The 25690-nt window shown below is 45.8% G+C and overlaps 1 protein-coding gene across 1 annotated transcript in view; it reads left to right on the top strand.

Annotated features, from left to right (window-relative positions):
- MROH1 (maestro heat like repeat family member 1) overlaps positions 1 to 25690 on the top strand; it is an 84241-nt gene that overhangs the window by 45769 nt on the left and 12782 nt on the right. The window contains exons 16-27 of the mRNA XM_062515153.1: positions 71 to 97; positions 3639 to 3830; positions 5236 to 5315; positions 7257 to 7377; positions 8825 to 8920; positions 11127 to 11231; positions 11320 to 11455; positions 12922 to 13034; positions 14447 to 14599; positions 15392 to 15546; positions 19600 to 19765; positions 22218 to 22414. Of these exons, the coding sequence (XP_062371137.1) occupies positions 71 to 97; positions 3639 to 3830; positions 5236 to 5315; positions 7257 to 7377; positions 8825 to 8920; positions 11127 to 11231; positions 11320 to 11455; positions 12922 to 13034; positions 14447 to 14599; positions 15392 to 15546; positions 19600 to 19765; positions 22218 to 22414 (1541 nt within the window). The remainder of the gene's footprint in view (positions 1 to 70; positions 98 to 3638; positions 3831 to 5235; positions 5316 to 7256; positions 7378 to 8824; positions 8921 to 11126; positions 11232 to 11319; positions 11456 to 12921; positions 13035 to 14446; positions 14600 to 15391; positions 15547 to 19599; positions 19766 to 22217; positions 22415 to 25690) is intronic.

The following is a 25690-nucleotide window of genomic DNA, read 5'->3' as shown; positions in this document are numbered from 1 at the left end:
TGGAATTTTGTTCCTTCCCGCTGGGATTTGGGATTTTCCTGATGGGAATTTTGTTTTTCCACCCGTTCAGGTTCTGGGAATAAAAATAGAAACCAAGGTAGGGCATTTTGGGATTGGATTTGGAATTTTCTCTCTTTCCGCTTTTTCCTCTCATTCTGGGCTGGAATCGCTTCCCGAGAAAATGTCGGAATTCCCGGGAAAGTTCCCGGGAAAAAGGGATGGGAAAAGGCAGAGGGGCCTGGATATTCCAGGCCAGATCATCCTGGAATTCCACAGTTCCCTAATTCCGTGATTCTGGAATTCCATGATCCCAGAATTCCATTATTCTGGAATTCCAGGACCCCTTAATTCCATGAATTTGGAATCCCATGATTCCATCATTCCGTCACTAAATAATTCCATCATTAAATAATTCCAGCATTAAATAGTTCCATGATCCCAAAATTCCGTGATCCCAGAAATCCATGATTTCATAAATTCAATGATTTCATAAATTCCATGATCCCGTAAATCCATGATTCCATCATCCTGGAATTCCGTGATCCCAGAATTCCATAATTCCATTATTCCATCATTAATTAATTCCATGATCTCAGAATTCCACGATCCTGTGATTCTGGAATTCTGGGATCCAAGAATTCAATAATTCCACAATCCCACAATTCCATGATTTTGGAATTCCATGATTCCAGGAATTCCGTAATTCCATAAATTCCACAATCCCGTAACTCCACAATTCCATAATTCCATGGATCCATGATTCCGAAATTCTGTTGTCCCAGAAATCAATAATTCCACGATCCCAAAATTCAATAATTCCAGGAATTCCATTAAATCCATGATCCCCAAATCCAGGAATTCCATGATTCCAGAATTCCAGGAATTCCACGATCCCCAAATCCAATCATTCCTGAATTCCATTAAATCCACGATCCCCAAATCCAGGAATTCCATGAATACAGAATTCCAGGAATTCCACGATCCCAAAATACAGCAATTCCATGATTCCTAAATTCCAGGAATTCTATGATCCCAAAATTCAGTAATTCGAGATTTCCTTTAGTTCCCCGATCCCAAAATTCTTTAATTCCCCCGATTCTGTAATTCCGCCATCCCAGAATTCCATAAAATCCCCTGAAATTCCCAAACTTTCCCAAGGCCTCCATCCCAAAATCCGTCCCAGGGTTTTCCCTTGGGATAAATCCCGGATTCCGAGGGTTCGGACGGGGGCGTTTTTCCCATGGAACTTCCACGGAATTTCCGCCTGCGGAATTCCTTCCTTGGGCTCCTCTAACGGCTTCCGCCAGAATTCCCGGATTTTTCCCTGGAATTCCGGGCGTTTTCCCCGGGAATTTCCAGGAATTCCCGGATTCTCCTGGGATCTGCTGCCACATTCTCGACTTTCCGGTGGCTCCGGCGTGTTGGGGTGGGGTGGGGTGGAGTGGCGGGGATTAAATCGTTAATTAACGAGCTGCTAATTAATTAACGATTGCGTTGCTTCCTCTAGAGCGATGCCACCGTGGAGCGCGCGCTCCGCTCGCGCGTTCTGTTAATTGAACGTCAATCGTTCGTTGATTGACCGTTAATCAGTCGTTAACCATCGATGGATTAATTATGAGCTAATTAGCTTCGATCGGCTCATCCCCCGGGGTCAGCGCTACCCTTAACCCCGTTAATCGTCGTTAATCATCGTTGTTAGTTCCCGTTATTAATCGTCGTTAGCCGGCGTTGCCGCCCCTAACGATGAACCCAGATTAATCAGGGCCGGCCGCCGTTCGTGGTTGTTTATCTTCCCGATGGGCATTAATCCGCGTTGATTAGCGTCACGAACGTTAACTTTATTTTGTTATTATTGTTGTTGTTGTTGTTGCTGTTATCGTTAATCGATATTTATCCCCCTAGTTAGCGTTAGGAATTATTGGCGGCCGTTCGCGATCTGTCGTAATTAATCAGCGTTTCTGCTCATTAGGGTTAATGGACATCGGTTAGTGTTGGCCATTTTAAATCATTAAGCGCTCACTCAATTGTTGGTCCTCATTCATAAGCGCCGGAGCTGTTATTAATTGGCTTTAATTGGTATCAATAATTATCATTAATGCTCCACGCTAATTAGCATTAACCGTTGTTAACTGTCGTCATTATGGCGGTTTCCAAGGCCGACATCCCAACCATTCCCTGACATTCCCATTCATTATTCCAACACCTCCCATCCCAATCCCGGTGATCCCAAATCCCGGTGATCCCAGATCCCAGTGATCCCAAATCCCAGTGACCCCAATCCCAGTGATTCCAATCCCAGAGATCCCAATCCCAGAGATCCCAATCCCGATGATCCCAAATCCCAGAGATCCCAAATCCCTGTGATTCCAAATCCCAGAGATCCCAAATCCCAGAGAACCCAAATCCCAGAGATCCCAAATCCCAGAGATCCCAAATCCCCGTGATCCAAATCCCAGAGATCCCAAATCCCAGAGATCCTAAATCCCAGTGATCCCAATCCCAGCGATCACAAATCCCAGTGATCCCAAATCCCAGAGATCCTAAATCCCAGTGATCCCATTCCAAGAGATCCTAAATCCCAGTGATCCCATTCCCAGTGATCCCAAATCCCAGTGATCCCAAATCCCAGAGATCCCAAATCCCAGTGATCCCGATCCCAGTGATCCCGATCCCAGTGATCCTAAATCCCAGTGATCCCATTCCCAGTGATCCCAAATCCCAGTGATCCCAAATCCCAGAGATCCCAAATCCCAGAGATCCCGATCTTGGTGATCCCAATCCTGGTGATCCCAATCCCAGTGATCTCAATCCGATGATCCCAATCCCAGAACTCTGCGGTCCAGGACATCCCATTCCCAGTGTTCCCAATGCCAGAGAACCCAGTCCCAGTGACCCCAATCCCAGAAGTCTCTGATCCAGGAGATCCCATTACCAGTGATCCTGGTTTCTAGGCTGATCCAAAAGATCCCGGTGATCCCACTTCCTGGGATTTTACCAATGATCCCACTGATCCCAGTTTCCGGGTTGATCCCAGTAATGCTGGTGATCCCAATGATCCCAATTTCTGTGATCCCAGTGATCCCAGTTTTTGTGATGATCCCACTGATCCCAATCCCGGTGATCCCAGTTTCTGGGATGATCCTGGTGATCCCAATCCCAGTGATCCCAGTTTTTGTGATGATCCCACTGATCCCAATCCCAGTGATCCCAGTTTGTGGGCTGATCCCACTGATCCCAATCCCGGTGATCCCAGTTTCCGGGATGATCCCACTGATCCCAATCCCAGTGATCCCGGTTTTTGTGATGATCCCACTGATCCCAATCCCAGTGATCCCAGTTTCTGGGATGATCCTGGTGATCCCAATCCCCGTGATCCCAGTTTTTGTGATGATCCCACTGATCCCAATCCCGGTGATCCCAGTTTCTGGGCTGATCCCACTGATCCCAATCCCGGTGATCCCAGTTCCCGGGCTGATCCCAGTGATCCCAGTGATCCCAGTTTGTGGGCTGATCCCAGTGATCCCAGTGATCCCAGTTTGTGGGCTGATCCCAGTGATCCCAGTGATCCCAGTTTGTGGGCTGATCCCAGTGATCCCAGCGATCCCAGTTCCCGGGCTGATCCCAATTCCCGTTCCCAGGACACGGCGCTGAAGCTGAGCCTGGCTCGCAGCATCTCCATGATCGGCCGGGCCCTGGCCCGCGGGAATTCCGGGAATTCTCCTGAGAATGACACCGGGAATTCTGGGAATTATCCCGGGAATTTTCCCGGGAACGGCACCGGGGGCTCCGTCAGCATCGCCCGCAAGGCCGAGCTCGTGGCGCTCATGGTGGTGAGACTGGGATGGACTGGGATGGGATTGGGATGGGATTGGGATGAACTGGGATGGGATTGGGATGGGATTGGGATGGACTGGGATGGGATTGGGATGGGATTGGGATGGACTGGGATGGGATTGGGATGGACTGGGATGGGATTGGGATGGAATTGGGATGGGATTGGGTTGGGATTGGGATGGGATTGGGTTGGAATTGGGATGGGATTGGGTTGGGATTGGGATGGGATTGGGTTGGAATTGGGATGGACTTGGATGAGATTGGGATGGACTGGGATGGGATTGGGATGGACTGGGATGGGATTGGGATGGAATTGGGATGGGATTGGGATGGACTGGGATGGGATTGGGATGGGATTGGGATGGACTGGGATGGGATTGGGATGGGATTGGGATGAACTGGGATGGGATTGGGATGGACTGGGATGGGATTGGGATGGAATTGGGATGGGATTGGGTTGGGATTGGGATGGACTGGGATGGGATTGGGATGGGATTGGGATGAACTGGGATGGGATTGGGATGGAATTGGCATGGGATTGGGATGGGATTGGGTTGGGATTGGGTTGGAATTGGGATGGACTTGGATGAGATTGGGATGGACTGGGATGGGATTGGGATGGACTGGGATGGGATTGGGATGGAATTGGGATGGGATTGGGATGGAATTGGGATGGGATTGGGATGGACTGGGATGGACTGGGATGGGATTGGGATGGACAGGGATGGATTGGGATGGGATTGGGTGGGATTGGGATGGACTGGGATGGGATAATGGGGGCACTGGGAGCTTTGGGAATCCAGGAATTCCTGGGAATTCTGGAAATTCAGGAATCCAGGAATTTCAGGAATTCAGGCAATCCAGGAATTCGAGAATTCCGTGAAGCCAGGAAATTTAGGGAATGCAGGATTTCAGAGAATTTGGGAATTCAGGAATTTAAGGAATTCAGGAATGCAAGGAATCCAGGAAATTCAGGAATTCAAGAATCCAGGGATTCAGTGAATCAAAAAAATTCAGGAATGCAGGGAATCCAGGAAATTCAGGAAATTTAGGGAATTCAGGAAATTCTGGAATCCGGGAATTTGAGAAATCCAGGAAATTCAGGCATTCAGGGAATCCAGGGAATTCAGGACATTCGGGAATTCAGAAAATTCAGGAAATTCAGGAATCCAGGAATTCAGGAATCCAGGAATTGGAGAATTCAGGAAATTCAGGAATCCAGGAAATTTGGGAATTCAGAGGATTCAGGAAATTCAGGAATTGAGGAAATTTGAGAATCCTGAAATTCGAGAATTCAGAAATTCGAGAATTCAGGAATCCCGGAATTTAAGGAATGCAGGAATTTAGAGAATCCAGGAATTTAGGGAATGCTGGATCCCCATTCCCATTTTTTTTTTCCAGGAATTCCTCAAGGCAGAGCCTCCGGACGCGCTCCGGACGCGACTCCGGCAGCGAGCGCTGAGCGCCTGCAGCCACCTCCTGTATCCTTGGGAATTTCGGGAATTCCGGGAATTCCGGAGCTGCTCCCAGGAATTCCGAGATTGGGATTTGGGATTTTCCCATTTTTCCTTTTCCCTCTTTTCCCTTTTCCCTTTTTTTTCCCTTTTCTCTCTCCCCCCCCCCCCCCCCTTTTCCTTCTTTTCCCTGTTTTTCCTTTCCCCTATTTTTCCTTTATTCCCTTTTTTTCCCCCTTTTCCCTCTTTTCCTTCTCTTTCCTCCTCCCTCTTTTCCCACTTTTCCCCATTTCCCCCATTTTTCCCATTTTTCCCCATTTTTCCCATTTTCCCCATTTTCCCCATTTTTTCCCAGTTTTCCCCATTTTTTCCCATTTTCCCCATTTTCCCCATTTTTTCCCATTTTCCCCATTTCCCCATTTTCCCCATTTTTTCCCATTTTCCCTATTTTCCCATTTTTCCCATTTTCTCCATTTTCGCATTTCCCCCATTTTTCCCCATTTCCCCCCCATTTTCCCATTTTTTCCTTTTATTCCCATTTTTCCCATTTTCTCCATTTCCCCCCATTTTTCCATTTTTCCCATTTTCCCATTTTTCCTTTTATTCCCATTTTTTCCCATTTCCCCATTTTTCCCATTTTCCCCATTTCCCCATTTTCCCGATTTTCCCATTATTCCCATTTTCCTTTTCCCCCCATTTTCCCTCTTTTCCCCCATTTTTTCCTTTTATTCCCATTTTTCCATTTTTCCCATTTTCCCATTTTTCCTTTTATTCCCATTTTTTCCCATTTCCCCATTTTTCCCATTTTCCCCATTTTTCCCCATTTCCCCAATTTTCCCATTATTCCCATTTTCCTTTTCCCCCCATTTTCCCTCTTTTCCCCCATTTTTTTGCTTTTATTCCCATTTTTCCCATTTTCCCATTTTTCCTTTTATTCCCATTTTTTTCCCATTTTCCCCATTTCCCCATTTTCCCTTTCCCTCCATTTTTCCCACTTTTCCCACTATTCCCATTTTCCCACGTTTCCCACGTTTCCCCATTTCTCTCCCTTTTCCCCCATTTTCCCTCTTTTTCCCCCATTTCCCCCATTTTCCCGATTTTTCCATTATTCCCATTTTCCCTTTCCCCCCATTTTCCCCACTTTTCCCACTTTTCCCACGTTTCCCCATTTCTCTACCTATTCCCCCATTTTTTCTTCCCCCCCATTTTCCAATTTCCCAATTTCCCCTTTTTTCCTTTTATTCCCATTTTCCCTTTCCCTCATTTTTCCCATTTCCCCATTTTCCCGATTTTCCCATTATTTCCCTTCCCCCCCATTTTCCCATTTCCCAATTTCCCCTTTTTTCCTTTTATTCCCACTTCCCCTTTTCCCCCATTTTCCCATTTTCCCATTTTTCCCATTTTTTTCCTTTTATTCCCATTTTCCCTTTCCCCCCATTTTCCCCTTTCCCCCCATTTTCCCCATTTTCCCAATTTTTCCATTATTCCAACATTTTCCCTCTCCCCCCTCCGTTTCTCCCATTTTCCCATTCCCCCATTTTCCTGATTTTTCCATTATTCCCATTTTCCCTTCCCTCCCATTTTCCCATTTTCCCATTTTTCCCATTTTCCTGATTTTTTCCATTATTCCCATTTTCCCATTTCCCCATTTTCCCAAGTTTTCCCTTTCCCCCCATTTTCCCCATTCCCCCATTTTCCCGATTTTTCCATTATTCCAACATTTTCCCTCCCCCCACCCCGTTTTTCCCATTTTCCCATTTTTCCCTTCCCCCTCTCCCTCCTCCATCCCCCACCCCCCCCCAAAATTCCCGACCTTTCCCTTTCCCTTTCCCTTTCCCACCCTCCCTTTACCCCATTCCCAATTAGATCCCAGTTAATTCCCAACGATTCATTAATTCCCAGCTCCTCCCGTGCCCCCTCCCCCGACAATTCCCATTCCCGGATTTTTCCTCATCCCGGGATTCCCAGCGCCCTGGAGCCTCCCCTGAGTGATTCCGAGCGCTCGGAGCTGCTGGACACGGCCCTGGGCAGCGTCCTGGGAATTCCCCCTCTGGAATCCGGGAAAAACCGGGAAGAGCTCGGAGCCCAGGTGGGAATTCCGTCGGATTTTGGGAAGGGAGGGGGAGGCGGAAAGTTGAGATTTTCCAGATGGGAATTCCGGGGTTTTCCATCCAGGGTTTTCCAGCTGGGAATTCTGGGGTTTTCCAGCTGGGATTATCCGGCTGGGAATTCTGGGATTTTCCAGATGGGAATTCTGGGATTTTCCATTCAAGATTTTCCAGTTGGGAATTCCGGCATTTTCCAGTTGGGATTTTTCATTCAGGATTTTCCAGCTGGGAATTCTGGGATTTTTTTTTTTCCAGATGGGAATTCTGGGATTTTCCAGTTGGGATTTTTCAGATGGGAATTCCGGGATTTTCCAGCTGGGAATTCTGGGATTTTTAAGACGCAATTTTCCAGCCAGGGTTTTCCAGACAGGATTTCTGGGATTTTCCAGTTTGGAATTCTGGGATTTTCCTTCTGGGAATTCAGGGATTTTCCATTCGGCATTGCCCAGGTGGGATTTTTCCGGATGGGAATTCCAGGATATTTCATTCAGGAATTCCAGGAAGTTTGGGATTTTCCAGCTGGGAATTCCAGGATTTTTAAGGTGCAATTTTTCATCCAGGAATTTTCAGCCGGGATTTTCCAGTTGGGAATTCCAGGATTTTCCTGCTGCGAGTTCCGGAATTTTCCAGTTGGGATTTCCCAGCTCGGAATTCTGGGATTTTGCATTTGGGATTTTCCATCGAGGATTTTCCAGCCGGGAATTCTGGGGTTTTCCAGTTATTCCCGTTACTCTCATTATTCCCGTTATTCCCAATTTCCCATTTCCATTATTTCCCTTATTCCCATTTTTCCCATTATTCCCATTCATTTCCAGTTCCCATTTTCCCCGTTATTCCCATCATTCCCATTATCCCCTTCTTCCCCCCATTCCCAGAATTCCTACAGGACTTCCAAACACCTTTTCCAAAAATCAGCAGCTGCTTCCCAGATTTTTCCACGGAAAAACCCACAACCGGAATCAACGGAATGCCTGGAAAAATGGGAACGAAAATTCCGATTTTTTCCCCCCAGTTTTTGGGCCTTTTATGGAAAATTCATTTCCCGCCCTCCCCCCGACCCCAAAAAAAAAAAAAAACCCAAAAAACCTGGACTGGGAATTCCTGCTCAGGATTTTTTGGGAAGCGGGAACGGGATGGATTCGGATCCCCAAAAACCTCCAGGATTTTTCCAGGATTTTATTCCAGATTTTTTTTAAAAAAAAAAAAAAAAAAAAATCACCCACAGGGATTTGCCCCAAAAATTGGGAAAAATCCTGGATTTTTTTTTTTTTTTCCTTTCTGGGATAACGATCAAATCCTGGATGGATTTGGCGATTTCCAAGAGTTTGGGGTTTTTTTTTATTTTGTTTTTTTTTTTTTTTTTTTTGGTTCTTTTTTTTTTTTTTTTTTTAATCCCGATGGCGGAATTCCCGGATTTTTTTTTTCCAGGATCTGTTCCGGGATGCGCTGGGAGCTCTCCGGGAGCTGCTCCGGGGACTCGTCCGGAGGCGCCTGAACCCCCACGGACTGCGGGAGATCTTTGCTGTGAGTGAATGACGACGGGAATTCCGGGAATTCCGGGAATGACGGGAACGGGATGGGAATAATGGGATGGGAAGGACGGGAATGGGAATGATGGGAATGGGATGGGAATGGGATGGGAATGGGAATGATGGGAATGGGATGGAATGGGAATGGAATGGGATGGGAATGGGATGGGATGGGAATGGGAATGGGAATGGGAATGATGGGAATGATGGGAATGGGATGGGAATGGGAATGGGAATGGGATGGGAATGGGAATGATGGGCATGGGATGGGATGGGATGGGAATGGGAATGGGAATGGGAATGGGATGGGAATGGGAATGGAATGGGAATGAGAATGGGATGGGAATGGGAATGATGGGAACAGAAATGGGAATGATGGGAGTGGGAATGGGAATGATGGGAATAATGGGAATGTGATGGGAATGGGAATGATGGGAATGACGGGAATGGGAATGGTGGGAATGTGATGGGAATGGGAGTGGGAATGGGATGGGAATGGGAATGATGGGAATGGGATGGGAATGGGATGGGAATAATGGGAATGATGGGAATGGGAGTGGGAATGATGGGAGTGGGAATGGGAATGATGGGAATGGGATGGGAAAGGGATGGGAATGATGGGAATGACGGGAATGGGAATGATAGGAAGGATGGGAATGTGATGGGAATGGGATGGGAATGATGGGAATGATGGGAATGACGGGAATGGGAATGATGGGAATGGGAATGGGATGAGAATTCTGTGAATTCTGGGAATGACGGGAATGATGGGAATGATGGGAATGGGATGGGAATGACGGGAATGGGATGGGAATGGGAATGGGAATGGGATGGGAATGACGGGAGTGACGGGAATGGGATGGGAATAATGGCAATTATGGGAATTGAATGGGAATTCTGGGAGTGGGAATTCTGGGAATTCTGGGATTTCAGGAATGATGGGAATGTTGGGAATGATGGGAATTGATTGGGAATAATGGGAATAACGGGAATAATGGGAATTGAATGGGAATGGGGATGATGGGAATGGGAATAAACAGGAATAATGGGAATAATGGGAATAATGGGAATAATGGGAATAATGGGAATTGGATGGGAATGGAATGGGAATTCTGGGAAATTTGGGAGCAATGGGAATTCTGGGAATGGGAATCATGGGAATCATGGGAATAATGGGAAATTGGGAATTTGAGTTCTGGGAAATCAGGAAATAATGGGAATGGCAAATCTGGAATTTTGGGAATTCTGGTTGTGGGAATAATGGGAATGGGAATGGAAAATGTGGATGGGAATTCCAGGAATGGGAATTCTGGGAATTCTGGGAATGGGAAGAATGGGAATAGTGGGAATGGGAATGGAATGAGAATGGAGTGGGAAACCTGGGAAATTTGGGAATAATGGGAATTGAATGGGGATCCTGGGAATTTCCCCACCCGAATTCCTTCATTTTTTCCTTGATAATTCTGGGATTTTCCTGCCAGAATTTTGGGATTTTTTTCCTTGCAAAATTCCAGGATTTTCCCCTCAGAATTCCGGGATTTTCCTGTCAGAATTCCAGGATTTTCCCTGGAGAATTCCGGGATTTACGCCCTCAGAATTCCAAGGCTTTTGTGCCAGAATTCCAGGATTTTCCCCCACAGAATTCAGGATTTTTCCTACAGAATTCTGGGATTTTCTCCCCCAGAATTCTGGGAATTTCCCGGCAGAATTCCAGGATTTTCCTGCCAGAATCCTGGGACTTTCCTGCCAGAATTCTGGGATTTTTTCCCTGTAGAATTTCAGGATTTTTCCCTGTAGAATTCTGGGATTTTCCCTGCCAGAATTCCAGGAATTTCCTGCCAGAATTCCAGAATTTTCCTTTCAGAATTCCAGGGGTTTCCCACCATAATCCCACGATTTTCCCACCATAATTCCAGGATTTTCCCCTGCAGAATTCCAGGATTTTTCCCTGCAGAGTTCTGGGATTTTCTCTGCCCAATTCCAGGATTTCTCTGCCGGAATTCCAGGATTTTCCCGGCAGAATCCTGGGACTTTCCCGCCAGAATTCCTGCATTTGTCTCTCCCACAATTCCAGGATTCTCCCAGCGCAATTCCAGGATTTCCCCCCCTCCCCCTCCTCAGCCCCCAACTCCAGGACTTGTCCCCCCACAATTCCAGCGTTTTCCCGCCAGAATTCCAGGATTTTCCCCCCCCATTCCCAGCATTTAGGCCCCTGGATCAAATCCCCACGGGAGCGGGAACGGGAGCGCGCCCTCGGCATCAGCAGTTCCCTGCTGGAATTTTTCCTGGAAAATCTCCACGTCAGTGTGAGTTTCCCGCCATTCCCGTTTTTCCCGACCTCCGGCATTCCCGGATTTTATTCCCGATTTTTTTTGTTGTTGTTGTTGTTCCCAGTCCGTCACTCCCTTCTACAACCTGAGCTCGCTCCTGGCCCTGCTGGCGCCGCGCTGCTCCGACGGAATTCCCAAAATCCGCGCGGATTCCGTGGATTGCGTCCGATCCCTGCTCCGCATCCAGCTCTGCTACGAAGGTGGGAACGGGAATTCCCGGCGGGGAAAAATTTCCCGATTTTCCAGGTTTTACTTGAGGTCCTTTTTTGGGATTTCGGGAATTTTGGGATTTTTTTTTTTTTTTTCGCCAGGACAGGGAATTCCATGGAATTTCAGCAAATTTTTTTGGGAGTGAATCCCATCGAATTCCGACATTTCCAAGGAATTCCCGGAATTTTTTGGTGTTCGATCCCATCGAATTCCGGCTTTGCCAAATTCCCAAAGATGGAATTCCGTGGGATTCCAGGAATTTTTTGGGAGTCAATCCCTTAAAATTCCATTTTTTCCTAGGAATTCCAGGACTTTCTGGGAATAAATCTCAAAGAGGGAATTCCACGGAATTCCAGGAGGGTTTTTTTTTTTTTGATTTTTGGGAATGTTTTTCCCGAAGTTTTTTGGGGTTTTGGGATTGTGGAGTTCTCAGGATGCCCAGGAGGGGGCGCTGTTTCCCTCTGGAATTTTTTGGGATTTTTTTTTTTTTTTTTTTTTTTTTCCTGCCAGAATTCCAGGATTTTCCCCCCTCCCCATTGCCAGCACGGGAATTTTTGGGAAGTTTCAGGAGAGGAAATTCCATGGAATTCCAGGAGGTTTTTGGGGATCATGCCCATTGAATTCCAGATTTTTCCGAGGAATTCCAGGAATTACTTGGGATTCAGTCCCATCAAATCCCGACTTTTTCGAACTGCCAAAGTGGGAATTCCGTGGAATTCCAGGAATTTTTTGGGATTCATTCCCATGAAATTCCGACTTTTCCGAACTCCCGAAGAGGCAGTTCCATGGAATTCCAGGAATTCTTTTGGGATTCAATCCCAAAGAGGGAATTCCATGAAATTCCATGAAATTTTTGGGATCACTTCCACGGAATTCCCACTTTTCCAAAGGCAGAGCCATTCCCAAAAATCTCTCTGAGTTTTTCTCGGAGCCTGGAACAATTCCCGAATTTTCCACCTTCCCTTCTTAAAAATCTTCTCAGAGAAATTCCCAAAAATTTCCCTCTGGAATTCCATGGCCTGGATGAATTCCATGAGTTTTTCCAAGCCCGGAATTCCAGGATTTTCATTTTTCCCAAATTTTCCGGGAATTTTCAAGGCTTCAACCTCAGGAATTTGCCCCAAAATTCGGGAAAAAAAGGAGAAAATTCCAAAATTTTTCCTGGGATAATGATGGGTTTGGATGGATTTGATGAATTCCAAGGATTTTTCCAAGCTCGGAATTCCAGGATTTTTTTTTTTTGTTTTAATTCCCAAAAGTTTCAATTGGAATCGGCCCAAAAATTTGGGAAAAGGAGCAAAATTCCCTCTGGAATTCTGAATTCCAGGAGCTTCTCCAGGCCCAAAAAAAAATTCTTGGATTTTTTTTTTGGTTTTTTTTTTTTTTCCTTCCCAAATTTTCCTGGGAATTCCGGCTGGGATTTGGGTGGGAATCCATGGAATTCTCGTTTTTCCAGGTTTTTCCCGGGATCACAAGGACGAGCTCCTGGAAGGGCTGGAATTGCTCAAGGAGGGGTTGGAAAATCCCGATTTTTCCGTCCTGTTCCACACCTGCACCCGCATGGGCTCGGTGAGAAACGGGAATTCCGGGAATTCCGGGAATTCCGGGATTGGGGGAGTTTGGGAATTCTGGGGGGGGATTTTTTTTGGGGGGGGGGGGATTTTTATGAATTTTTTGGGATTTATTGGGAATTTTGAGGGATATTTTGGGGAATTTATTGAGATTTTTCTGGGAATTTTTGGGGGGATTTTTTGGGATTTTTTTAAAGGGTTTTGAGGGATATTTTGGGGAATTTATTGAGATTTTTCTGGGAATTTTTGGGGGGATTTTTTGGGATTTTTTTTAAAGGGTTTTGAGGGATATTTTGGGGAATTTATTGAGATTTTTCTGGGAATTTTTGGGGGGATTTTTTTGGTTTTTTTTTTGAAATTTATTGGGAATGTTTTGGGAATTTTGGGGGAATTTTTAGGGGATATTTTTAAATTTTAATGGATGTTTTTGGGGGGGGTATTTTTGGGGGATTTTTATGGATTTTTTTGGGGTTTATTGGGAATTTTGGGGGATTTCTTTGGGAATTTTTTGGAATTTTGGGGGATTTTTTGTTGGCTTTTTTTTTTTATTTATTGGAATTTTTCTGGGAATTTTTGGGTGATTTTTTTTTAATTTTAAAGAATTTTTTGGCTTTTTATTGTGATTTTTCTGGGAATTTTTGGGAATTTGGAGGGATTTTTTAAGGGGATTTTTTGTTTGTTTTTTTGGGGGATTTTGGGGGATTTTTTGGGGGATTTTTAGGGGGGGAATTAATGGGAATATTTTGGGAATTTTGGGGGGAATTTTACAGGGATTTTTACGGCACTTTTGGGGGATTTTGGGGGGATTCTTTGAGACTTTTGGGGGAATTTTGTGGGGATTTTTGTGGGGATTTTTGGGGAATTTTGTGGGATTTTTGGAGAAAATTTCGGGGGTGATTTGGAGGGATTTTTTATGATTTGGGAGGAATTTTTTTCTTACGATTTTTTTGTTTTGTTTTGTTTTTTTCCCTGTTTGTGGGCACGTTTTGGGAACTGGGACATTTTTGGGAGGAATTTTTTAGGAATTTTTGTTGCGGGGATTTACGGGGATTTTGGAGGAATTTTTTTGGGAATTTTGAGAGATTTTGGTGAAAATTTTAGGGAGGATTTTTTTTGGGGGGGGGGGGGGATTATTTCCTTTATTTATTTATTTATTTATTTTCTTCTTTTTTGGTGGGGATATTTTGGGATTTGGGAAGATTTTGGGGACATTCATTTGGAATTTTGTGGGATTTTTTATAAAATTATTATTTTCTCCCATTTCTGGTCCATTTTCCCCTTTTTTGGGGGAATTTTGGGGACATTTTTTTTGTTTTTTTTTTTTTTGTTTTGTTTTTTCCCCCTCCAGCTTCTCTTCCCAGCTGAATTCCCAGAATTTTTTTATTTTTTTCCCGTTTTTCCATGCCTCAGGTGATTGGGAGGAGAATTCCCCCGGATCAGCTCCTGCAGCTCCTCCTGGAGCTGTTCCAGGCCTGGGATGATCCTGACGGGAATTGTTCCCGCGCCGCTTCCGTGCTCTGCAATTCCCTGCTCCGGGAACGCGGAGCCATCCTGCAGGAAAAGGTGACGGAATTCCCAAGATTCCCAGCGGAATTCCCAACATTCCCGATGGAATTCCCAAGATTCCCAGCGGAATTCCCATCATAAATCCAAATGGAATTTCCAACATAATTCCAAATTGAATTCCCGACATCCCCAGCAGAATTCCCAAAATTCCCAATGGAATTCCCAACATTCCCAGTGGAATTCCCGAAATTCCCACTGGAATTCTCAACACTCCCAGTGGAATTCCCAACATTCCCAGGGGAATTCCCAAAATTCCCAGCAGAATTCCCAACATTCCCGATGGAATTCCCAACTTTCCCAAAGGAATTCCCAAAATTCCCAATGGAATTCCCAAAATTCCAAATGGAATTCCCAGTGGAATTCTCAGTGGAGTTCCCAAATTTCCCAGCAGAATTCCCAATGGAATTCCTAAAATTTCCAGCAGAATTCCCAAAATTCCCAATGAAATTCCCAACATTCACAAAGGAATTTCCAAAATTCCCACTGGAATTCCCAACATTCCCAATGGAATTCCCAACATTGCGAATGGAATTCCCAAAATTCCCAATGGAATTCCCCACATTCCCAGCGGAATTCCCAGAGTTCCCATTGGAATTCCCAACATTCCCAGCGGAATTCCCAGAGCTCCCAATGGAATTCCCAAACCCCATCCATGGATAATTCCCAGGAACTTTTCCATCTTTTCCTTGATTCCCTTTCCCCAATTTTTTTATCCCAGACCCCATCCCTGGATTGTTCCCAGGATTTTTTCCCAGCTTTTCCCGGATGTCTTTTCCCGATTTTCCGCAGGTTCCCGAGCTCCTGGCCGTGATCCATTCCAAGCTGGAATTCCTGGAGGAGGAGCAGCTCCGGAGGGCGGCTCAGCAATCCGTGCTCATCCTGGCGCTCCAGCATTCCAAAATCGTGGTTTCCACTCTTTTGGGAAGTTCCCTGCCCTTCGACAGGTCTGGAGAACGTTCCGGAAAAATTCCTGGTGGGGAATTCCCAATCCTAAAATTCCGGGCTCAATCGCAAATCCTGAATCCAGTCCCAAATCCCAAATCCTGCCTCAAATCCAGCCCAAATCCCAAATCCAATCCCAAATCCAGCCCCAATCCCAAATCCCAAATCCCGCCCCAATCCCAAATCCAGCCCCAATCCCAAATCCAGCCCCAATCCCAAATCCGGCCCCGATCCCAAATCCAGCCCAAATCCCAAATCCAATCGAAAATCCAGCCCCAATCCCAAATCCAGCCCCAACCCCAAATCCCAAATTCCAAATCCCAAATCCAGCCCCAATCCCAAATTCCAAATCCCAAATCCAGCCCCAAATCCCAAACGCAGCCCCAAATCCCAAATTCCCAAGTTGTTGTTTCCCCTCTTTTGGGAAGTTCCCTGCCCTTTGACAGGTCTGGAGAATATTCCTGGTGGGAATTCCCAATCCTAAAATTCCGGGCTCAGTCGTAAATTCAAGTGGAAATCCCAAATCCAGCCCCAAATTCCAAATCCCAAATCCTGAATCCAGCCCCAACCTCAAATCCCAATCCCAAATCCAATCCCAAATCCAGCCCCAAATCCCAAATCCCAATCCCAAATCCTATCCCAAGTCCAGCCCGATCCTAAATCCCAAATCCAACCTCAAATCCCAAATCCCAATCCCAAATCCAGCTTCAACTCCCAAATTCAAACCAAATACCGAATCCAACCCCATTCCCAAATGTGAAATTCCAATCCCAAATCCATCTACAAATCCCAAATCCAACCCCAAAACCAGCCCCAAATCCCATAACCAGAATTCCCAATCCCAAATCTCAAATCCCAAATCCAGCCTCAGTCCCAAATCCAGCCCCAAATTCAGACTCAAATCAAAAATCCAGCCTTGATCCCAAATTCCAAATCCAGGCCAATTCCCAAATCTCAATCCCTATCCCAAATCCCAATCCCAAAACCAGAACTCCCAAACCCAGCCCCAAATCCCAAATCCAGCCCCAAATCCAGCCCCAAATCCCAAATTCATCCCAAATCCCAAGTCTATCCCAAATCCCAAATCCAGCCCCAAATCCCAAACCCAATGCCAGAATCAGCCCCCAATCCCAGATCCAGCCTCAATCCCAATCCCAAATCCAGCCCCGAATCCCGAATCCCAAATCCAGATCCAGCCTCGATCCCAAATCCCGAGTCCCGAATCCCAAATCCAGATCCAGCCTCGATCCCGAATCCCGAATCCCAAATCCAGATCCAGCCTCGATCCCAAATTCCGAATCCCAAATCCAATCCCAAATCCCAAATCCAGCCCCAAATCCCAAATCCAGCCCCAAATCCCAAATCCAATCCCTAATCCCAAATCCAGCCCCAAATCCAGCCCCAAATCCCAAATTCATCCCAAATCCCAAATCCCAAATCCCAAATCCAGCCCCAAATCCCAAATCCAATCCCAAATCCCAAATCCAGCCCCAAATCCGGCCCCAAATCCCAAATCCAATCCCAAATCCCAAATCTATCCCCAAATCCCAAATCCAATCCCAAATCCAGCCCCAAATCCCAAATCCAATCCCAAATCCAGCCCCAAATCCCAAATCCAATCCCAAATCCAGCCCCAATCCCAAATCCAATCCCAAATCCCAAATCCAGCCCCAACCCCAAATCCAATCCCAAATTCCAAATCCCAAATCCAGCCCCAATCCCAAATTCCAAATCCCAAATCCAGCCCCAAATCCCAAACGCAGCCCCAAATCCCAAATTCCCAAGTTGTTGTTTCCCCTCTTTTGGGAAGTTCCCTGCCCTTTGACAGGTCTGGAGAATATTCCTGGTGGGAATTCCCAATCCTAAAATTCCGGGCTCAGTCGTAAATTCAAGTGGAAATCCCAAATCCAGCCCCAAATTCCAAATCCCAAATCCTGAATCCAGCCCCAACCTCAAATCCCAATCCCAAATCCAATCCCAAATCCAGCCCCAAATCCCAAATCCCAATCCCAAATCCTATCCCAAGTCCAGCCCGATCCTAAATCCCAAATCCAACCTCAAATCCCAAATCCCAATCCCAAATCCAGCTTCAACTCCCAAATTCAAACCAAATACCGAATCCAACCCCATTCCCAAATGTGAAATTCCAATCCCAAATCCATCTACAAATCCCAAATCCAACCCCAAAACCAGCCCCAAATCCCATAACCAGAATTCCCAATCCCAAATCTCAAATCCCAAATCCAGCCTCAGTCCCAAATCCAGCCCCAAATTCAGACTCAAATCCAAAATCCAGCCTTGATCCCAAATTCCAAATCCAGGCCGATTCCCAAATCTCAATCCCCATCCCAAATCCCAATCCCAAAACCAGAACTCCCAAACCCAGCCCCAAATCCCAAATCCAGCCCCAAATCCAGCCCCAAATCCCAAATTCATCCCAAATCTCAAGTCTATCCCAAATCCCAAATCCAGCCCCAAATCCCAAACCCAATGCCAGAATCAGCCCCCAATCCCAGATCCAGCCTCAATCCCAATCCCAAATCCAGCCCCAAGTCCCGAATCCCGAATCCCAAATCCAGATCCAGCCTCGATCCCAAATCCCGAATCCCAAATCCAGATACAGCCTCGATCCCAAATTCCAAATCCCAAATCCAATCCCAAATCCCAAATCCAGCCCCAAATCCCAAATCCAGCCCCAAATCCCAAATCCAGCCCCAAATCCAGCCCCAAATCCCAAATTCATCCCAAATCCCAAATCCATCCCAAATCCCAAATCCCAAATCCAGCCCCAAATCCAGCCCCAAATCCCAAATCCAATCCCAAATCTCAAATCTATGCCAAATCCCAAATCCATCCCAAATCCCACATCCTATCCCAAATCCCAAATCCAATCCCAAATCCCAAATCCCAAATCCAATCCCAAATCCCAAATCCAGCCCCAAATCCCGAATCCCAAATCCAAAATCCAGCCCCAAATCCAGCCCCAAATCCCAAATCCCAATCCCAGATCCAGCCTCGATCCCAAATCCCGAATCCCAAATCCAGATACAGCCTCGATCCCAAATTCCAAATCCCAAATCCAGCCCCAAATCCCAAATCCAGCCCCAAATCCCAAATCCAATCCCAAATCCCAAATCCAGCCCCAAATCCAGCCCCAAATCCCAAATTCATCCCAAATCCCAAATCCATCCCAAATCCCAAATCCCAAATCCAGCCCCAAATCCCAAATCCAATCCCAAATCCCAAATCCAGCCCCAAATCCAGCCCCAAATCCAGCCCCAAATCCCAAATCTCAAATCTATGCCAAATCCCAAATCCATCCCAAATCCCACATCCTATCCCAAATCCCAAATCCAATCCCAAATCCCAAATCCCAAATCCCAAATCCAATCCCAAATCCCAAATCCAGCCCCAAATCCCGAATCCCAAATCCAAAATCCAGCCCCAAATCCAGCCCCAAATCCCAAATCCCAATCCCAGATCCAGCCTCGAACCCAAATCCCAAATCCCAAAATCCCAAATCCCAAACCTAACCTCAAATCCCCGGAAACCTGGGAATTTTCCTTTGGGAGAAGCTGCATTTCCCAGACCTTCCATGTCCTTCCGGGATCTGATTTTCTGGAATTTTCCCAGCAGAAAATCGGGAATTTTCTCTTGGAAGCAGCCGTTTTTCCCAGATCTCTGCGTTCCCTTCAGTAGCCGAATTTTTTTTTTTTTTTTTTTGGGAGGGGGGGAGGGATTTTTCCAGACAGAAAAATCTGGAATTTCCCTTCATCATTATCATCATCATCATCATCATCCCCTGGATTTTGGGATACCGGGACGAAATCCAGAATTCCCAAATTCCCTCCGCTCCCCCTTTTTTTTTTTCTTTTTTCCTTTTTTTTTTTTTTCCCCTCCCAAAATTCATTCCCATAATCCCATTCCCTACCCCACCCCCCACCTTTCCAAAAAAAAAAAGAAATTTCAAATTTTCACTCCGGAATTCCCGGAATTCCCGGATTTTCTGATTTATTTATGTTTTGTTTTTTTTTTTTTTTTTTTTTCCCCCCCAGCCACACCTGTGCCATGTGGAGGGCGCTGGGGACGGAACCTTCCCTGACTTCCCAAATTCTGGAACAACTCCTGGAAAAACTGAGCCGGGAAATTCCCTACAAGGAGAGCAAATCTTTCCTGCTGGGAAGCGGCTCCGAGCGCGTGGCCACTCCCCTGCCCCTGGCCGTCAGTATTCCCAAAAAAAAAAAAAAAATTCCCTTTGGAATTTTTTTTGGGATCGCTCGGATCCCAGATGTTGGTTAAGGGGGAAGGGGTGGAAAAAAAAAAAAAAAATTTAAAAATACAGGGATGGGTTCGGAGAATCCGGGTGGGAAAAAGTTTCTGGGGGAGAGGGGACAAAATTCCGGAAAAAAAAAAAAATTCCGAAAATTTTCTGAGGTGGGGGAAAAAAATTCCCAGGTGGGGAAAAAAAAAAAAAAAAAAAAAAAAAATTCCCGGGTGGGAAAAAATCCAAAGAAATTCCAAAGTGGAAAAAAAAAATATTCCCGGGTGGGAAAATATTTCCAGGTGCGGAATATTTCCAAAGTGGGAAAAAAAATTCCCAGGTGGGAAATGGTTTTAGGGTCTGGAGAACCTTTGGGAATCAGGGAATAATTCCATGGAATCCAGGGAGCAATTCCCGGAAAACCAGGGAATAATTCCTGGGAAATCAGGGAGCAATCCTGAGAAAACAATTCCAGCAGAAAAAAAAAAAAAAAAAAGCAAACAAATTCATGGAATCTCCTGCAGGAAAAATCCCAAATCCAGGGAAATTTCAGCAGAAAAAATCCCAAATCCAGGGAAATTCCAGCAGGATAAAAATCCCAAATCCAGGGAAATTCCAGCAGGATGAAAACCTCAAATGCAGGGAAATTCCAGCAGGAAAAAAATCCCAAATCCAGGGAAATTCCAGCAGGATGAAAACCTCAAATGCAGGGAAATTCCAGCAGGAAAAAAATCCCAAATCCAGGGAAATTCCAGCAGGATAAAAACCTCAAATGCAGGGAAATTTCAGCAGGAAAAAAATCCCAAATCCAGGGAAATTCCAGCAGGATGAAAACCTCAAATGCAGGGAAATTCCAGCAGGAAAAAAATCCCAAATCCAGGGAAATTCCAGCAGGATAAAAACCTCAAATGCAGGGAAATTCCAGCAGGAAAAAAATCCCAAATCCAGGGAAATTCCAGCAGGATAAAAACCTCAAATGCAGGGAAATTCCAGCAGGAAAAAAATCCCAAATCCAGGGAAATTCCAGCAGGATAAAAACCTCAAATGCAGGGAAATTCCAGCAGGAAAAAAATCCCAAATCCAGGGAAATTCCAGCAGGATAAAAACCTCAAATGCAGGGAAATTCCAGCAGGAAAAAAATCCCAAATCCAGGGAAATTCCAGCAGGATAAAAACCTCAAATGCAGGGAAATTCCAGCAGGAAAAAAATCCCAAATCCAGGGAAATTCCAGCAGGATAAAAACCTCAAATCCATGGAATGTCCAGCAGGGGAAGCCCCAAATCCAGGGAAGTTTAAGCAGGGAATCAGGGAATAAAATTCCCGGGAAATGGGAATAATTTCCAGGAAATAAGGGAATAATTCCCAGGAAATCAGGGAATAATTCCAGGGAAACCAGGGAGAAATCCTGCACAAAAAAAGCCCCAAATCTCGGGAATCTCCTGCAGGAAAAATCCCAAATCCAGGGAATGTTCTGCATTAAAAACCTCAATTCCCAAAGATCTCCTGCAGAAAAAAACCCCAAATCCTGGGAATCTCCTGCAGCAAAAAATCCCAAATCCCGGGAATCTCCAGCATTAAAAAAAAAACCCCAATTCCCAGGATTTTTCTGCAGGAAAAACCCCAAATCCCAGGAATGTCCTGCATTAAAAACCCCAAATCCAGGGAATCTCCAGCAGGAAAAATCCCAAATCCCAGGAATTTCCAGCATTAAAAAATCCCAAATCCAGGGAATCTCCTTCATTAAAAATCCCAAATTCCGGGAATCTCCAGAATTAAAAATCATAATCCCGGGAAACTCCAGTGTTAAAAAATCCCAAGTCCCGGGAATCTCCGGAATTAAAAAATCCCAAACCCAGGGGATCTCCTGCATTAAAAAATCCCAAATCCCTGGAATCTCTGGAATTAAAAAAATCCCAAGTCCCTGGAATCTCCGGGATTAAAAATCCCAAATCCAGGGAACCTCCTTCATTAAAAATCCCAAATCCAGGGAACCTCCTTCATTAAAAATCCCAAATCCAGGGGAATTTCCAGCATTAAAAAAATCCCAAATCCCAGGAATTTCCAGCATTAAAAAATCCCAAATCCCGGGAGTCTCCGGAATTAAAAATCCCAAATCCTGGGAGTCTCCGGAATTAAAAATCCCAAACCCAGGGCATCTCCTGCATTAAAAAATCCCAAATCCAGGGAATCTCCAGCATTAAAAAAAATCCCAAATCCAGGGAATCTCCAGCATTAAAAAAAAAATCCCAAATCCAGGGAATCTCCAGCATTAAAAATCCCAAATCCCAGGGAATCTCCAGCAAGGGTTAAACTCCAGGAGCAGGGAACAGACGGAAAATCCTCTTTTTTTTTTTTTTTTTTTTTTTATTCCGGAAATTTTTCCCGAGAGATTCCCACTTTTTTCCTTGGCAGGCCACGTGCGCCCTGGATGAGCTCATGTCTGTGCCGGAGGCGGCGGCCGCGGTCCTGGAGCGATTCCCGATGATTTTCCAGAGGCTCCTGTTGCGCCTGGGCTGCTCCGTGGGCGTCCAGCTCCCGAAATTCCTGCAGAATTCCTGCAGGGAAAAACGGGGCCAAGGATCGGCCGCGAGGAGCCTGAGGCCTTGCAGGTGGGGAAGGGAATTCCGGCGGAATTCCATGGGGATTGGGTTTGGTGGGAATTCCTTGGGGATTGGGTTTTGTGGGATTGGGTTTTGTGGGAATTCCGTGGGGATTGGGTTTGGTGGGAATTCCTTGGGGATTGGGTTTTGTGGGATTGGGTTTTGTGGGAATTCCATGGGGATTGGGTTCTGTGGGAATTCCGTGGGGATTGGATTTTGAGGGATTGGATTTTGTGGGAATCCCGTGGGGATTGGATTTTGTGGGATTGGATTTTGTGGGAATTCCGTGGGGATTGCATTTTGTGGGAATTCCGTGGGGATTGGGTTTTGTGGGATTGGATTTTGTGGGAATTCCGTGGGGATTGGATTCTGTGGGATTGGATTTTATGGGAATTCCTTGGGGATTGGGTTTTGTGGGATTGGGTTTGGTGGGAATTCCGTGGGGATTGGATTCTGTGGGATTGGATTTTGTGGGAATTCTGTGGGGATTGGATTTTGAGGGATTGGATTTTGTGGGAATTCTGTGGGGATTGGGTTTTCTGGGATTGGATTTTGTGGGAATTCCGTGGGGATTGGGTTTTGTGGGATTTGGTTTGGTGGGAATTCCGTGGGGATTGGCTTTTGTGGGATTGGATTTTGTGGGAATTCCGTGGGGATTGGATTCTGTGGGATTGGATTTTATGGGAATTCCGTGGGGATTGGGTTTTGTGGGAATTCCTTGGGGATTGGGTTCTGTGGGATTGGGTTTGGTGGGAATTCCGTGGGGATTGGATTTTGTGGGATTGGATTTTGTGGGAATTCTGTGGGGATTGGGTTTTGTGGGATTGGGTTTGGTGGGAATTCCGTGGGGATTGGATTTTGTGGGAATTCCCTTGGGATTGGATTCAGTGGGATTGGATTCTGTGGGAATTCTGTAGGGAAAAGGAGGATTGGAGGGGGAAAATGAGGATAATGGGATGGGATTTGTGGGGTTGATGGGATTTGTGGGATTGCAGGGAAGGGATTGATGGGATAGTGGGGTGGGATTTATGGGATTGATGGGGATCCATGGGATACTGGGATCATGGGATGGGCTCCATGGGATTGGGATGGGGTTTAGGGGATAATGGAATAACGGGATGGTGTAGCAGGGGATTGATGGGAATGATGGAATCATGGAATGGGATTTATGGGATTTATTGATGCAACAAGATGGAATGGGATGGGATAATGGGATTTATGGGATGGGATTTATGGAATTTATGGGATAATGGGATTTATGGAATTTATGGGATAATGGGATTTATGGGATTTATGGAATTTATGGGATAATGGGATTTATGGGATTTATGGGAAGGGATTTATGGAATTTATGGGATAAGGTTATAATGGGATTTATGGGATAAGGGGATAATGGGATTTATGGGATAGGGGGATAATGGGATTTATGGGACGGGATTTATGGAATTTATTGGATAATGGGATTTATGGGATGGAGGGGATGGGGCGGGAATGGGATTGGTAGGAATGGGATTGGTGGGGTTTATGGGATTCATGGGATGGGATGGGAACAGGGATGGAATGGGAATGAGGCAGGGATGGGAATGGGATTGACGGCATGGAAAAGGGATTTAAGGGATTTATGGGATGGGATAATGGGATGGGATGGGATGGGATTTATGGGATAATAGAATGGATGGGATTTATGAGGTTTATGGATTTACGGGATTTATGGGATAATGGGATAATAGAATGGATGGGACAATGGGATGGGATTATGGGATAACGGCATTTATGGGATAATGGGATTTATGGGATAATAGAATGGATAGGATTTATGAGGTTTATGGATTTATGGGATTTATGGGATAATGGGATTTATGGGATAATGGGGTAATAGGATGGATGGGAAAATGGGATGGGATTTATGGGATAATTAGACAGGACCCACGGGATGGGATGGGATGGGATGGGATAATGGGATGGGATAATGGGATGGGATGGGATGGGATGGGATGGGATGGGATAATGGGATGGGATAATGGGATGGGATAATGGGATGGGATGGGATGGGATGGGATAATGGGATGGGATAATGGGATAATGGGATGGGATAATGGGATGGGATAATGGGATAATGGGATGGGATAATGGGATGGGATGGGATAATGGGATGGGATGGGATAATGGGATAATGGGATGGGATGGGAACCAAGGCTTTGGATCCAAGACTGGGATTGGGAATTTGGGAAGCAGGAATGGGATGGAGGATCCAGAGCGGGGTTGGGATGTTGAAGCAGATTCCCAAAAAAAAAAAAAAAAAAAAGGAGGAATGACAGAGAGAATTCCAAGGAAATTTGCGATGCCCCATCCCTGGAATTGTCCCATCCCGGGATAACAGGGGATCCATGGGAATGGGATCATCCTTAAATCCCCTCTATTCCCACCCCATTCCCGCATTCCCGGATTTCCCAAGCCTTCCTTAATTAGTCACTAATTAATTCCAGGAAAACCCGGGGGCCTCTCCGGTGCTCCGGGTTGTTTTGTTTTCTTTTGGTTTGGTTTGTTTTTTTTCCTGGAATTTTGCCCTTCCTGTTCCTTGTCCCACTTTTCCCTGGGAAAACAGGGAAAGCTTCACCAGGATCTTTCCAGCTCCTCTGGGGAAATTTTTTGGAAAACTCCTGGATTTTCCATCGGGAATTCACCTTTGTGCCCCTTCCTTTTTTTTTTTTTTTTTTTTTCCCATGGGATGCTGGATCCTTTGGTTCTTATGGAATCATGGAATGGCAGAGGTTGGAAGACCTCTGGGATCGTCCCATCCCTTCCAGCCATGAATCCAAGGATTCTCCAGATCCCAGGGAATATTACCCAGGGCAATTCCAATGTTCGGGATCAGTCTTCCATCGTTATTCCCGAATTTCCAGTATTCCAGAGGCATCCCCCGGCTGTCTTGGAATCCTTGGGATTGTCCCACCCCACAAATCCCAATGGGAAAATCTGGGACAGCAGCTCCAAATCCCAAATCCCAGATTTCCTTCGTGTGTGGGATCCCCGTTCCGACAGCCGGGATTTATCCCTGGCTCCCCTTCCCGGTGTTTTGACGGGATAACAGCTGGGATCTTTTCCAGATGTTGCTCAGAGGCGAAGCAATCCCAGCCCCATAAATCGTTCATTCCATGAAAAAAAAAAAAAGAAAAATTCCTTCCAGTAGCTCCGGAGTTTTTCCACTTCCCGCTTTTTTGTCTCTGGCATTCCCCATGTGCCCGGGCACGGAATTCCCTCGGGATGGAGCCGGAACCAGTGCCA

This window comes from Cinclus cinclus, chromosome 1 (assembly GCF_963662255.1).
Source record: "Cinclus cinclus chromosome 1, bCinCin1.1, whole genome shotgun sequence".
NCBI classification, from domain to species: Eukaryota; Metazoa; Chordata; class Aves; order Passeriformes; family Cinclidae; genus Cinclus; species Cinclus cinclus.
The sequence above is the reverse complement of the archived record's forward strand: the minus strand, read 5'-3'. Positions and strand labels throughout refer to the sequence as shown.